Genomic DNA, 13,038 nt, shown 5'->3' with positions numbered 1-13,038 from the left:
ACGTATATACGCAATGGGCGCATGGCGCCATATGGAGAGGTATGGTGCTGCAGACGTGCGGCACCGCACCATTCTGTAGCCGGGGAATAGATAAGACATGTCCTATCTCTCCCCGGAATACGGCGCAGTGCGCCCTGTTTCTCTGTGGAGAAGGGTAGGTGTGAGCGGTGCTGCTCGGTACGTCGCGCTACGGTATGGCGGGCACACGTTCATCTGAATTTAGCCTTAGGAGGTATTGGCCAGTGATTCTTGCTCTCATTGATACTGTATATGAAACAAATGCACCTTGCTTTGGAATATTATGTATTCTTGGTTATGTTTCAGAGATTTGTGTAATGGAGAGTCATAAATTGGCAATTCTGCGACTATTATATGTTGCCTTAAATTGGTAGCTTTTCACTGAAAGGACCAAGCACCACCTACTATACAAGGGTTCAAAGAAAGAGTTAACCTATCGCTAAGGCTGGAGATACAAAAATGTAATGCTATTTAGAAATTTGATGCTATATGGGCCCCATAGCTAGACCATACAGGCCTAGCTCCCTTCACGTTGGTACGAGATACCCCAAAAGGTTTACAGAAAATTGTAAGTGTTTGGGACTGCAGATTATCCTCAATTTTTGGCTCTTCAGTTCGTCTCACTATAATCACTCTACAGTATACAGATGGTCCCCTGCTTAAGGACACCAGACTTACAGACAACCCCTAGTTACAGACAGACCCCTCTGCCCCCTGTGACCTCTGGTGAAGCTCTCTGGATGCTTTTCTTTACTTCCAAGCTGCAATGATCATCTGTGAGGTGCCTGTAATGAGGTATATTATTGATAATCCTTGGTCCCATTACAGCAAAAAATCTTGAAATTGTCACTGGGACAAAAAAATTGTCTGGAGTTACAATTATAAAATATACAGTTCCGACTTGCATACAAATTCAACTTAAGTACAAACCCCAGGAACCAATCTTGTATGTAACCCAGGGACTGCCTGTATATGTTTAGAAGTTTGACCCCTTCCAGGCTTGAACTGGACAATTCATTCACTTTGTTATTTTTCTGCTGCATAAGTACTTGTTTTTTCGTGCAGGACAAGTTATTTTTATTGGGTTCGTGTAACTGATGATGGTTTTTAGGGAGGGGTGTAGTTGAATAAAAATCTCCCAGTAACCCACTGAATGTAAGATAAAAAATTATAATGGGTACCAAAATTAATAAACCTGCAGCCTGTATAGTAGTGGAATATTGTACACCACCCTTGCACCCAGTAGTCCCCTCTTAAAGATGAGTTTATTCAAGGAGTGGGGAATGGGCCTAAGGAACGAGGAACCATCCTTATGTCACTTTATGGTGCACAAAACGTTTTTCACATAGTCAAGGCTGATAATATTACATGACCAGAGGTGCAGTCAATTTTCATCACATGAACCGAATCTAGAAGAATATTTTCAGAGTTCAATGTCTGTAGAGTGTCAGCTCTTGAGGTCCAGTCTGTGAGAACAGTAGCAGACACTTTAACACCTCCTATAGGACCAGGCAGTTTTATTCTTTTCTTAAGAGTGTGAAGAAGGACAAAAGACTTTTCTCAAAGAAATGAGACCTCATTAACTCCTTGACACCCCCCAGGCCTCCCATGTCCAGCCAGCTGACAGGTCTGACCCCTCCCATAGGCAGACACAGAGGGGCTTTTATCTCGCACTCCCACAGTCTCTCCCACATTACTGGGATAGTCTCTTCTCACAGACAAGCACACAAGTGGTCTCCAGCAGCCGAATAATCCTTCCCAGCAAGATGCTGGGCCGCTACCGGAAACTCACCTTTGGGACACCGTGCAATGAAGGTAAGTGAACACTCAATATAAGTCACATATATCCTTGTGTTGTGATATGTTACGGTGAATACTTGGTTTGGGGTTAAGGAGGTCCCCACTACAGGTGGTCCCCTACTTAAGAACACCTGACTTACAGACAACCCCTAGTTACAAACGGACCTCTGGATGTTGAGCATTTACTGTACTTTGGCCCTAGGCTACAATAAACAACTACAATAGTTATTAAAGATGTCTGAAGCTTTATTGTTAATCCTGATTCTTATAACAATCCACCATTTTTAAAATCCAGTTGTCACAGAGACAAAAAAATATTTGTCTGGAGCTACAATTACAAAATATACAGTTCTGACTTACATACAAATTCAACTTAAGAACAAACCTACAGAACCTATCTTGTACGTAACCCGGGGACTGCCTGTATTTGGTTACTTGCAGGTGCTCTATATATTATTATGTGTTATGGGGGAATTTTAAGATTGTATCCCACCAATATTCTGTTGCTTGTAGGGTCATCTCCAAACTGGAAATCCGTTTAATGGGTTAATACAGAATTTGCTATATGCAACAGGTCTGAGTTTGCCATTTGTCCACATTGGCAATTATGCATCAATATTTTCTTGGTGGTTTTGCATATGACTACAAGATATTAGTAAAAATGATAAGACTGCTACATCTGTATCCTAATAATCTTAAAGCAGTAATCCCTCCAGCGGGAATACGAATCCCTAATAGGATATAATAGAGATATAATGGCAGATATAGAATGTAAATAGTTTATTACATACTTATACTCACTACTTGACAATTAGGAACCTTGTATAAGGCGCAGTGCTAAGAGGATTGGTGCACAAAATAGGGATTGTTCCTTCCAGATAATGAGATACAGTAGGACATCATTATATGCTAAGCTGACGGGTGGGTAGAAAACTGCTGAGAATGACATTGCCCCCATTGTTTAATCACCCACAAAATGGGTTATTTGTGGGATTTTTTTAGCAATTATCTTATTACACAGATAAAATTATTAACTGCAATTATAATTGCAACAGGGTCATAACACCAGTGTTCCTATGGTGACCCCCAAGCAGCATGAGATGGGTGTGACTGTTAAATTGCACCCCTGCCTAAAAATGAGATAAATAGAGAGCGCCTCTAGTGGTCAAACCATATAAATCTAGTGTTAGGGGGTATCTGGTTTTATTTATGGCCGCCATTTAGCTCTTGGGGGTAGGGAAGTATTCAGATGCTTTGTCTTATTCACTTGGTCTTACAAGCATTTTTTTAGAACAGTACAATTAGACCGACTAATTAACTTTGTTTATTGGGGGGAAATTTAGGTGGATTCCGTCTTGTCACAATTTGTACCGATTTATGAAACGCGACACAATTGTTCTAAAGTTGGTACCTGTATCGGCCTGATACGTCCAGAGATGTTATTCCACTTTCTACAATCCTTCCTTGAAAAAAGTACAAAGTACACTGCGATCTATTAAATCTGGTGCAAACACGGTATTTTGAAACTTTTTGAGCTCAGAATTCAGGGCTTGAAAATATATAAAGAACTTTGTGGGGCTTAATATCTGTTTTTTTATTTTGGTCTATAGGGATTAAAAAATAATAAGAGTCTGTTCTTATTTTTCATAAGAAACAGTGCCACCCTTGTTCATAGGTTGTATCTGGTACTGCAGCTCAGTCAAATGAGTGGCGACTGTGTCTGTGCTCGTAGAACTTAGAAGATCCTTTACTTTAAAAAGATCCTGAGGCTTTTGTCATATGACGTCCTATGTAAGAAGAAGTTGATGTCTAGACATGTGTCTGTATGTACGTTAAATCAACAATGCTTTACACAGTTTATGTGCTAAATTGTCAGTGCTGCAATCAAATCCCCTTAAGATTTTATTTAAAAAATGTATAAAATTTAGAAATATTTAATATATATGAAAGAATTTCAGAAAAAACCCATATAATAAAAATTGCTGCCATAACAACCAATTACAGTGCAGCTTTCATTTTGAATTGTACTTTTGAAAAATGAGAGCTGTGCTGCGATTGGTTACCATCAACCATTACGTTCCTGAGGTAAAAAAATGGTAAAAAACTGTGAGACGTGTAAATGGTCACGTTCCCATGATCTGATAAAACATTATACATTCTTCTGCCTTTGGTAGAGGCTTGTTTGCAGAGGATGCGCGGATAGATATAGACTGGGATACACACATCACCCCTATCTAGGTTATTTTCAGCTGATTATTATCGGATGTTATGGCTGACACGATAATGATCACTTGTCAAGGAACAATTCGAAGCATGTATCGTTCAGGCTGGGGAAAACCAAAAATTATATATATATATATATATATATATATATATATATATATTATATATAGTGCGGGCCTGAGGAGGCGGAGCCTGACAAAGGGATTCAGGGAATCGAGAAAGGAAATTTTCACGTCATGCTCCGCCCCCGTGCGTCAATTGCAACTCAAAGTTAGCAGGATTTTTTTTTTTAACTTTTCCAGGAGACATGACATGCAGTTTTGGCCAGTTCTCCTGATACATCTGTTTTAGTAAATAGATTTATTGTTTATGGCATCACATCAGTCTTTGGCATCTTTTCTAAGAAATGCCTGTGTTATTATTACTACAAATTTCTGAATACACTGGGTGCTACCGGGGTCCCTGACCAGTGGCGTTACTAGAAGCTGATGGGTTCCAGTACAAAGTCTGTGCCAGGCCCCCCACCTATAATGTATGGTTTATAGTAATAGCCTATCATATGGGAAAGTGACACCATAAGGACCCCCTAAACCTCTTGGGCCCAGGTGCGATCGCAATCTCTGCACCCCCTCAAGTTACACCCCTGTCCCTGACAACATGGACCTTCGTTATCTAAGTAAAGGTCCTGCACAAGGGTGTTAACATGATAGATGGACCTCAGAAGCAACTAGCACCATGGACCCCTACCATGCTCTAAATTACCGTAAAATAAAAAAAAACAACCCTTCCAGCCCTAGACCGCAGGCCATGACTTTCCTTTTACTTTCGGCACCAGATCTGATTATGCTATCTATCTAGATGGGATATCTATGCTAAGCTCACAGGCCCAGACGTCACTCAGACAGTGCTCGTCTTTTAATGTCTGGCATTAGGTCACCTGGATTTTTTTTTTTTTGGTTCTCAATAACCAGAAACACCGGACCCCCAATTATAATAAGCGGCAGACATGTCTTGTCTGTAGACGGCTGGAGACGGGTGTGCCAAGGGCCGAAAGTGATGTCGTATGTATATAGAAACTGACCAGGGGGAGCCTGATATCAGACGGGAGACATATTTGTCTCCATCAGATGTGATCCTGTAGATGATAGACCTATCTTTCAATTACATGTCTCAATTTTGGAGAGTATCAGGTTCAGACACCAGACGTCTCACAGGCAGAACAAATATTCAGTATCTGGTATCTGCCAGTAATTCCGTGCCCATATGCGATTAGTCCTTAAAAGATTGAGAACTCGGTCTTTAGCATTTTCTTATTATCCTGTAAACATATAGAAGAACGACAACGTATACAAAAATTATTTGGACCAATCAGACTCAGTATATAACAAACAATGGCTGCTTTCTTCCAAAAACAGCGCCACACCTGACTATGGGTAGTCCATGGTATGGCAACTGACCTCTATTTATTTGTATACAGCTATATACCATAGTCTGATGTGGAGTAGTTTTTTTGGGAAAAAAAGCAGCCATGGTTTTCAGTGTGTGTTCACACGTGGCAGTAATGTATGCATTTCAAACGCATCAGAACAGCCGAGAAAAGTAGATGTACTTGATTACATAGCTGTTAACATTGCGTTTACAAAACCCCCTTAAAACAAATCAATATTCCCGTAAACCCTTGTACCCAGACCATATAGATTGGCTTCACAAAATCTAGAAAACTTCAAACAAATCCCTTGTTCACATCGTGTTCCATTTATTCTTCGAGTCATGCTTCTGGAATGTGACTTTTAATCTGATAAAAATCCAATTCCAAGTAAGTCTTGGTAGATGAAACAGAACTATGTGGGTGTCAGATAATGGGCCAATGAAAGAAAGTCCATTGTGTGCCTATTATGATACGCTGTAGAGTGATATTAGGCATCATGGGAGTAAAGGGGGACGGGGGTACAAGGTGTCACAACCCTATGGATAAACGAATCCATGCTAATGACTGATCCTATGGAGCATAGGACCCCCCAAAACCCCTTTTCAAATACATAGCAGCTTTTTTGTATTAATCCGGAAACAGCGCCACCACTTCCCACAGGTTGTGTGTGGTATTGCAGCTGGAGCACTTTTACCATAAAGTAGCTGATCTGTAGTAACAGCGCATTTTAAGGACAATTCCTATATAAATATACCTAAAATAATTAAGGAAAATGATAATAAAGTGAAAAAAACATTGCAATATATCCAGTAGCTCTTCTATCTAGATATAGATTACACATATGTCCGTAATTTTCTGTGCCTCATCAGCTCTACAAAATGTGATCTACATGCCTCAAGAGGGATCAATTAGGAGGGTCTTAATGACTCCTTAATAGATCATCACAATGGGAAATCATAAAACAGCAAGAGTTAAATGACAAAGTCAGCTCTGCTACATCTGCATATTAGTATTGGTAAAAGCAGACTATACATAGCTGTGTCTATGGCCTAATCCTACACATTGAGTGCGAGGTGAGGGATATTCATATGTAGATGGACATGTGCTCCATGCTGTGTTTGGTGACTACTTGACCTGTTCCTATCAGATGAGAAGTGGAATGTAGTAGTGCTAGTTATGCTGCATTCCCATTTCCCGGCTCTGGATGGTGTCAGTGTGTGTGTGTGCTATGGCAGGAATCTGACTTACAATAAGGATCCATATAAGGCAGTGATAGGAGGGGCGAGCGCAGGTGAGACTGGGCAGGTAAGTCATGGACACTGCTGGGACGGCTCAGTATCAGTCAGGCACATCCACGGGTGTAGATGGAGGAATGTGTGTAATACCTGGATAGACCTGTCTCTTTCTTAGAACGCTCAGGTAGGTGACTGTCTCTGCTGTATAGACCACAGGTGTATTGTATGACACACAGGTAGACATAGGTTGTCACTTCTTTTATTGTGTTATTTATCAATGTGTGACTATGATACTTTTTACTTCTTTATAGATTCAATTACATACCAGCGATTGTATATTGTGCCATTGTGTTTCATTGTCACTTGTTGTGTCATATCTACAGTGTCATGTCGCATGTCATGGAAATCAATAGCTCACATGTCCTCAGCCTGACACTTAATTCTGTCTAAAGTATTGTGCTATGCTATACTATGCCATATATTTATGATAAAAATATAAGAACCATATATCTAACATATGACTTGTATGCTTGCAGAACCTGCAGAGGACTGTGTACTGCTTAGAAGCACTCCTGTATATCAACATCCCATGGATCCTACCTTGCATTGTACTGCTTCCGCAGTTGTTTCTCATTATGTTCAATTAACACCTAATCACGGAGCAAGCAGAGGATGTATAATTGTACGTAAACGCTTTGAGAAATCTGAGTCAGAAGATTCTGGTGTGGAGTTGCCACCACCTTCTCCTTTCGGATCTGAGAGTAGCTACAATCCTGATGAATCAGAGAGCCTGGAAAGCTCCACCCCCGAGTACTCTGAGGGTACGGAAAGCCCCACCCCTGAGGATCCTGAAAGCCCCAAAAGGACTACAATTGAAAGCCACAACTCCTTAACACAGGATAATTCAACAGGGAGCCTCAAGGTTCATCCAGATAAGGATATAGATACAATGAACCACCTTTACACCCAGCCACGGGAGAGAGATACTTCAGGGGTGCCACATAAGCTGGAACAGGCCATCCTCAGGTGCAGGAGACAACGCAGCACCAATAGAGAACCCGTACAGAACAAAACATCGAGGTATAGCCGCCAGTATGTGGGATCACTGAAAGACCAACGTAGAGGGAAACCCTTCGCCTACCAAGCAAAAAGCCCAACACGTCAAAGTCAAGAAAATACGGTACGTCAGACCGAGAAATATAAGGAAACAAGATATAGCAATTTAGTCTTCAATAGTATAATGTATATATAGGCGTGTACCACATGTACACACCACGGATAACCAGAGTCTCACATGGATGTAGGCAGGGGTGGGATGGAGGATAGAGGAGCATATAGATAAGTTATGTTCCATAGAGGTCTCCTATAACCTATAACAAATCTTCTCTCTTATAGGACCAGGACCCCTTGCATCTACCAGGAGATGGTCTCCGCTACCTAGAAAGCCTATGCCAGATGCTAGAGCAAATTGCCGAGCTACAACAGAAGAATCAAAGGCTTCAACAAGAGAAAAGAGAAGTCGAAGGACGGAAGAACAACCAAGTGAGTACACTATGAAGATACACATATGATGAACATGGTGGATGACAATGACTCTTAGGACCAGCAATATTTATGTCCTTCTACATAAATAACCCCCCCTCCAGGCGATATGCGTTGTCACCGAGAGGTTATTTGTGTTCATTGAGAATGGTTAGAAATAGCTTTAACTTCTCAGAATGACACATCAGCCTTCTCTACCATACTTAAGATGATTGATGATGGTGCTCATTTGTGCCTTGTTTCCTCCTATAGGTGCTCTTTCTAGATGCCTGTGTATGTGGCGCCACTCGTGCCTCCAGGGATTCGGATAGCGACGTGACAGATAACCCTCGTCCCATCGAGAGGAGCTGGGAACCAAAGCATTATAGGAAGAGATCAGGCTCCCATGCCGGGGTGCTACTCAGTGTAGCCAGACCACCAGGTAAATGTATAGTCTATGAAGGAATGGGGGGCTTAATTCAAAGCCATTTACTCTATGAGATGATTGAAAACCCTAAATTCCATTGTCTTTACAGAAAACGGGTTAAGAGAAGCCAACAAAATGGATCCAAAATACATCAGCGTTCCAAATCTGCAAGAACGGGAGGAACAGAGACCGAACAGAAGCAACAAAGTGAGTCAATTTGTTTGACATGTCTTAAAGTGGTGGTCCATGGTTAAATATGGACTGTCTATACTTAGGATCAGGGGCGTAACTTGAGGGGGTGCGTTCGCACCAGGGCACAAGAGGTTTAGGGGGCCCTTATGGTGTCACTTTCCCATATGAGAAGACTATTACTATAAACCATACATTATAGTCGGGGGCCTGGCACAGACGTTGCACTGGGGCCCATCAGCTTCTAGTTACGCCACTGCTTGGGATACAACTAGTGGCGAGTGTTGAGATTCCATTGATCTAATCTGGGGCAAGAACCAAACTATGAAGTGGCCATGTTGGGGTAACACAGATTCTAAAAAGTGTCCCCTAGTCTGGAGGACTGGTTTTGTTCTGTATTACACAGATAACCCACTGATTTGAATGGACATTGTGCAATACTCAGTTTCCCCTGCGGGGGCTCTGCAGGGAGATAGAACACTTAGAACAAGGCTTCCTTGCAGATTATAGCTGGGCTTCTCAGTATGGGAGGACTATGTTTTCAGCCTTTTGTTAAAGAACCCTTCAAAATAGATATATTTAGCTTTTCTATCATTTTTTGGCAGTTGAAAAATAATAGAGATGATCGGAATGGTTCATGTTTAGTACTCTATATGTTCTCTATATCATTGGATATATTGTAACGCTGAACTATCTTCTCCCTACAGGCTGAAGCATCTCAGTGGCACAGAGTAAAGGATATCCTCTCTAAAATCGCGGGGAAAAGCTCAGGATCGGGTCATGAGAGGAACCAGGCGGCAGAACCAAGCAACAACTGCAGGTACGGTAACTGACCCCCAATCCTAGAAAATGATAAACCACCATGAATGTCCCGATATTAGATAGATTTAAGTGTAGATATCTAATGGTTCCTTCTTCCACAGGACCCAGACATTACTAGAAGGAAATCGCCAACATCCAAGAAGGTTATTCCTGCCTGGACTGGTCATCCGACCCCGGAATCATGGCCGACAGTTCCATTAATTTTGGTGAAGGGACTGATCTAGTCTAATGCAGAGGAAGGATTCGCTATCAGTGATACAGCTGAGAAGAGTCTGGAAGAAACGCACCAGTATCTGGCAAGATTAACATTGGCACCAAGTGCCACAACCTCCGGGGTTATATACAGGTGACTGATGATGTCACATGAGGACGTATAGCCCCCGCCCCCATCATCAGATGTATTTATATGTACAGAAAAAATTCTATTATAATATTGGAATTATAATATTCAGCTTATTTTTATGGACATTGGATTTATTCTTTTATAGATAAATAAAATAATGATATATATCGGTGTAAGGCTTCTTCTTCATTGTGGACACTTGTGCCAGTGATATGATTCCAAATATATTGTCTGCTGCCAGGTATTTATGCAGCGTATCCTGGATATTTCTGGAATTATGGGTACACAAATATAGCAGAGTATAGATATGGTGCCCATAGGTCATTTTATTTTTGCCAGGGTTTTCGGGTACAGGTTTGGTCTTGTATTCTGGTCCAATGTAGAATAGCTCTGATATCCATAAGACAACTATATTTTCCAAGCTAGATGCCAATGTAAAGGGGTGCCTAAAGCTGACTAAGCTTCATTTTCAATGTGTGCTGATAAATTTCTGTATAAACCATATATACTCGAGTATAAGCCTAGTTTTTCAGCATAAAAAATGTGCTGAAACCTCAAATTCGGCTTATACTCGAGTAAAAAAAATAGGTTTTTCCAGTTTTTTTGTGGTAAAATTAGGGGCCTCGGCTTATACTTGGGTCGGTACATAATCTTTTCTCATAGTTGGAGCTCTGGACATCTGTAACAGATCTCCAAATCCTCAATGCTGTGAATCTGTATGTTATGGTGCTCCCCCTAGTGGTGACTGCAAGCATAAAAAAAAAATGTATAAATTTGATAATTTTCACTTTAATTGAAAGCTCATCTTCTCCGGTGTATTATAGAATAGATATTTGTATTCCCTGTGAAATTACAATTCTGAAGCATCTTCTCTTGTCATTCTGGATCTCGCTGTTCCTCTGTTATTCCTCCTGGATTTGCATGTCCTACATAGTCTGAAACACTCGGTGCTGACTGGGTCATGTATTGATGAATGTGCAGTAGGAATAAGATGGTAGGAATGAAGCAATACATAATTGTTATCATTATGTATCATTATGTAATGAGGGGAATATAAGTTTTTAATTAAATTGACATAGCAGGAGAGGTGAGAGATCCACTAACGTTTTAGTGTTACCCCAAGGTCCTGGCCTCACATATAACAATTTTTCTCTAGTGTGTAGCAAGGATTGTCACCTTCGATCTATAGTATTTCCAAATGTTAGGACGAAATAAAATTTGTCGGAACAAGTGTTGTCCCGGAGGTCAATGACTTGTCCCAGGAGCAGAAATCTGTGATATATGACGAAATATCAGCAGGAGGAGATACAATGGATCATCACAGCGTGGGAACATTTCCTGGTCCCCAAAATTATGCTATACCCTCCACTGACTCCTAGGGAGTTCCCATTTATGCAATTCCCTAATTAGTTCGTAGAATAGGGAAGACATCCCAGAGACGTCATCCATAAAAGATCCCGTAGTAATGAGTCATGGCCGTCATAAAAACCATCCTCAGGGTCAGAAAATTCCATGGGAAAGAACATCTTGCGTCTATCCCTATAAAATTATGGAAATGAGAGGATATGGAGGACTCTAATTAACCTGTTAATCACAGATGTCAGCGCCTCGTAGTGACCCAGTCGGATGTGAATGTGGCTCACGCCGGAGACATGTCGCTGCTTTCTAATGAATGGAGAAGTGGCATTGTTACAAGCCAGCTCAGAGAATAGCAGAGCGCAACGTGCTGCGGTGCACGGCCATGAATAGACGAGAGCTCACTCTCCCATGTCCTCGTCTCCAGTGACTTGTAGGGCCGGTATCCAGGGTGTGACTCCAACCGCAGCCAGATTGTTCACATGGCTCCTTCTCATTTATACCAGGTATAACTTATGTCTCTGTTCACATTAAAGCAAACCTGTCACCAGATTTTACCTTATTAAACTACTACCGTAGCTACTTTAGGTAGGGGATGAAATGTCCTTCTAGAATTCCCTCTTTTATGTGAAATCTCACTCGTTTATATATAAAAAAAAGTCTACAAAGTCCTTAAAAGAGCAGAAAAGAGTCATATTTTACACAGGATAAATCAAGTTTAGAGGCTGCGAAAGGAGCATCAGTTTAGATGCCTCTATCTTTGGTTCCAAAAGAACCTCAAACTTGGTGTCATATTAAAGATAAGAATCTCATCTTTCAGATCACTTCAGGTTTGTGGTTCTGTGATCTATAGAACCAGATTTAGAGGCAGTCCAAATTAGATTTTTATCTGTAGCTCACATTTCTAACTATAATAATAATATAATAATAATAATAATAATCTTTATTTATGTAGCGCCATCAAATTCAGTAGCGCTTTACTAATCAACTATGTCTTTAGCTGCCTATTTCTTAGGATCTTTAGCGCACAAATCCACAAGTCTTGTGCAATCTGAAAGATGAGATTTATCTCTTTAATATGAAACCATGTTTCAAGGTAGTCTATATAAGAAGCAAAGTAGGACTAAAGTATCCGAATTACAAATAGGACATCATTCAGCACTGCCAGAAATGAAGAGACCACACATCAAGCCACCTAAACAAATACAGGACCCACACCAGACTACAAAGCATCTACAAAGCATCCAAAATCACATCTCTACAGACTTCAAACTAATCCCACAGCCAGACCTAAATCTATACAACCGCCAGACCTAAATCTATACAGCCGCCAGACCTAAATCTATACAGCCGCCAGACCTAAATCTATACAGCCGCCAGACCTAAATCTATACAACCGCCAGACCTATATCTATACAACCGCCAGACCTAAATCTATACAGCCGCCAGACCTAAATCTATACAACCGCCAGACCTAAATCTATACAACCGCCAGACCTAAATCTATACAGCCGCCAGACCTAAATCTATACAGCCGCCAGACCTAAATCTATACAACCGCCAGACCTAAATCTATACAGCCGCCAGACCTAAATCTATACAGCCGCCAGACCTATATCTATACAACCGCCAGACCTAAATCTATACAACCGCCAGACCTAAATCTATACAACCG

The 13,038-nt window shown here is 41.0% G+C and overlaps 1 protein-coding gene across 4 annotated transcripts; it reads left to right on the top strand.

The window, feature by feature from the left end:
• The first annotated feature begins 1,727 nt into the window (after positions 1–1,727).
• C4H8orf58 (chromosome 4 C8orf58 homolog) lies at positions 1,728–10,178 on the top strand. 4 transcript variants are annotated; one of them, XM_072144617.1, is made up of 7 exons: positions 1,728–1,833; positions 7,242–7,885; positions 8,101–8,247; positions 8,500–8,668; positions 8,763–8,860; positions 9,550–9,662; positions 9,766–10,178. In XM_072144617.1, the coding sequence occupies exons 1-7, from the start codon at positions 1,785–1,787 to the stop codon at positions 9,863–9,865; spliced, it is 1,320 nt and encodes a 439-aa protein (XP_072000718.1). In that variant the 5' UTR covers positions 1,728–1,784; the 3' UTR covers positions 9,866–10,178. The 4 variants fall into 4 exon arrangements, with proteins under 4 accessions (XP_072000718.1, XP_072000721.1, XP_072000720.1 ...); XM_072144620.1 differs by lacking the exon at positions 1,728–1,833 and adding an exon at positions 5,645–5,857; XM_072144619.1 differs by lacking the exon at positions 1,728–1,833 and adding an exon at positions 6,434–6,543.
• The last annotated feature ends 2,860 nt before the right edge of the window (positions 10,179–13,038 follow it).

Source organism: Engystomops pustulosus, chromosome 4 (assembly GCF_040894005.1).
Source record: "Engystomops pustulosus chromosome 4, aEngPut4.maternal, whole genome shotgun sequence".
In the NCBI taxonomy this organism is placed as follows: Eukaryota; Metazoa; Chordata; class Amphibia; order Anura; family Leptodactylidae; genus Engystomops; species Engystomops pustulosus.
This window is presented reverse-complemented; position numbering and strand designations above follow the sequence as displayed.

Bases quoted from the DNA above. Each gene is read 5' to 3' on its own strand.
- C4H8orf58 (XM_072144617.1), top strand. From the start codon at position 1,785: ATGCTGGGCCGCTACCGGAAACTCACCTTTGGGACACCGTGCAATGAA. The intron at 8,669-8,762 runs GTAAATGTATAG...TTGTCTTTACAG, and splicing joins CAGTGTAGCCAGACCACCAG to AAAACGGGTTAAGAGAAGCC. The intron at 8,861-9,549 runs GTGAGTCAATTT...TTCTCCCTACAG, and splicing joins GACCGAACAGAAGCAACAAA to GCTGAAGCATCTCAGTGGCA.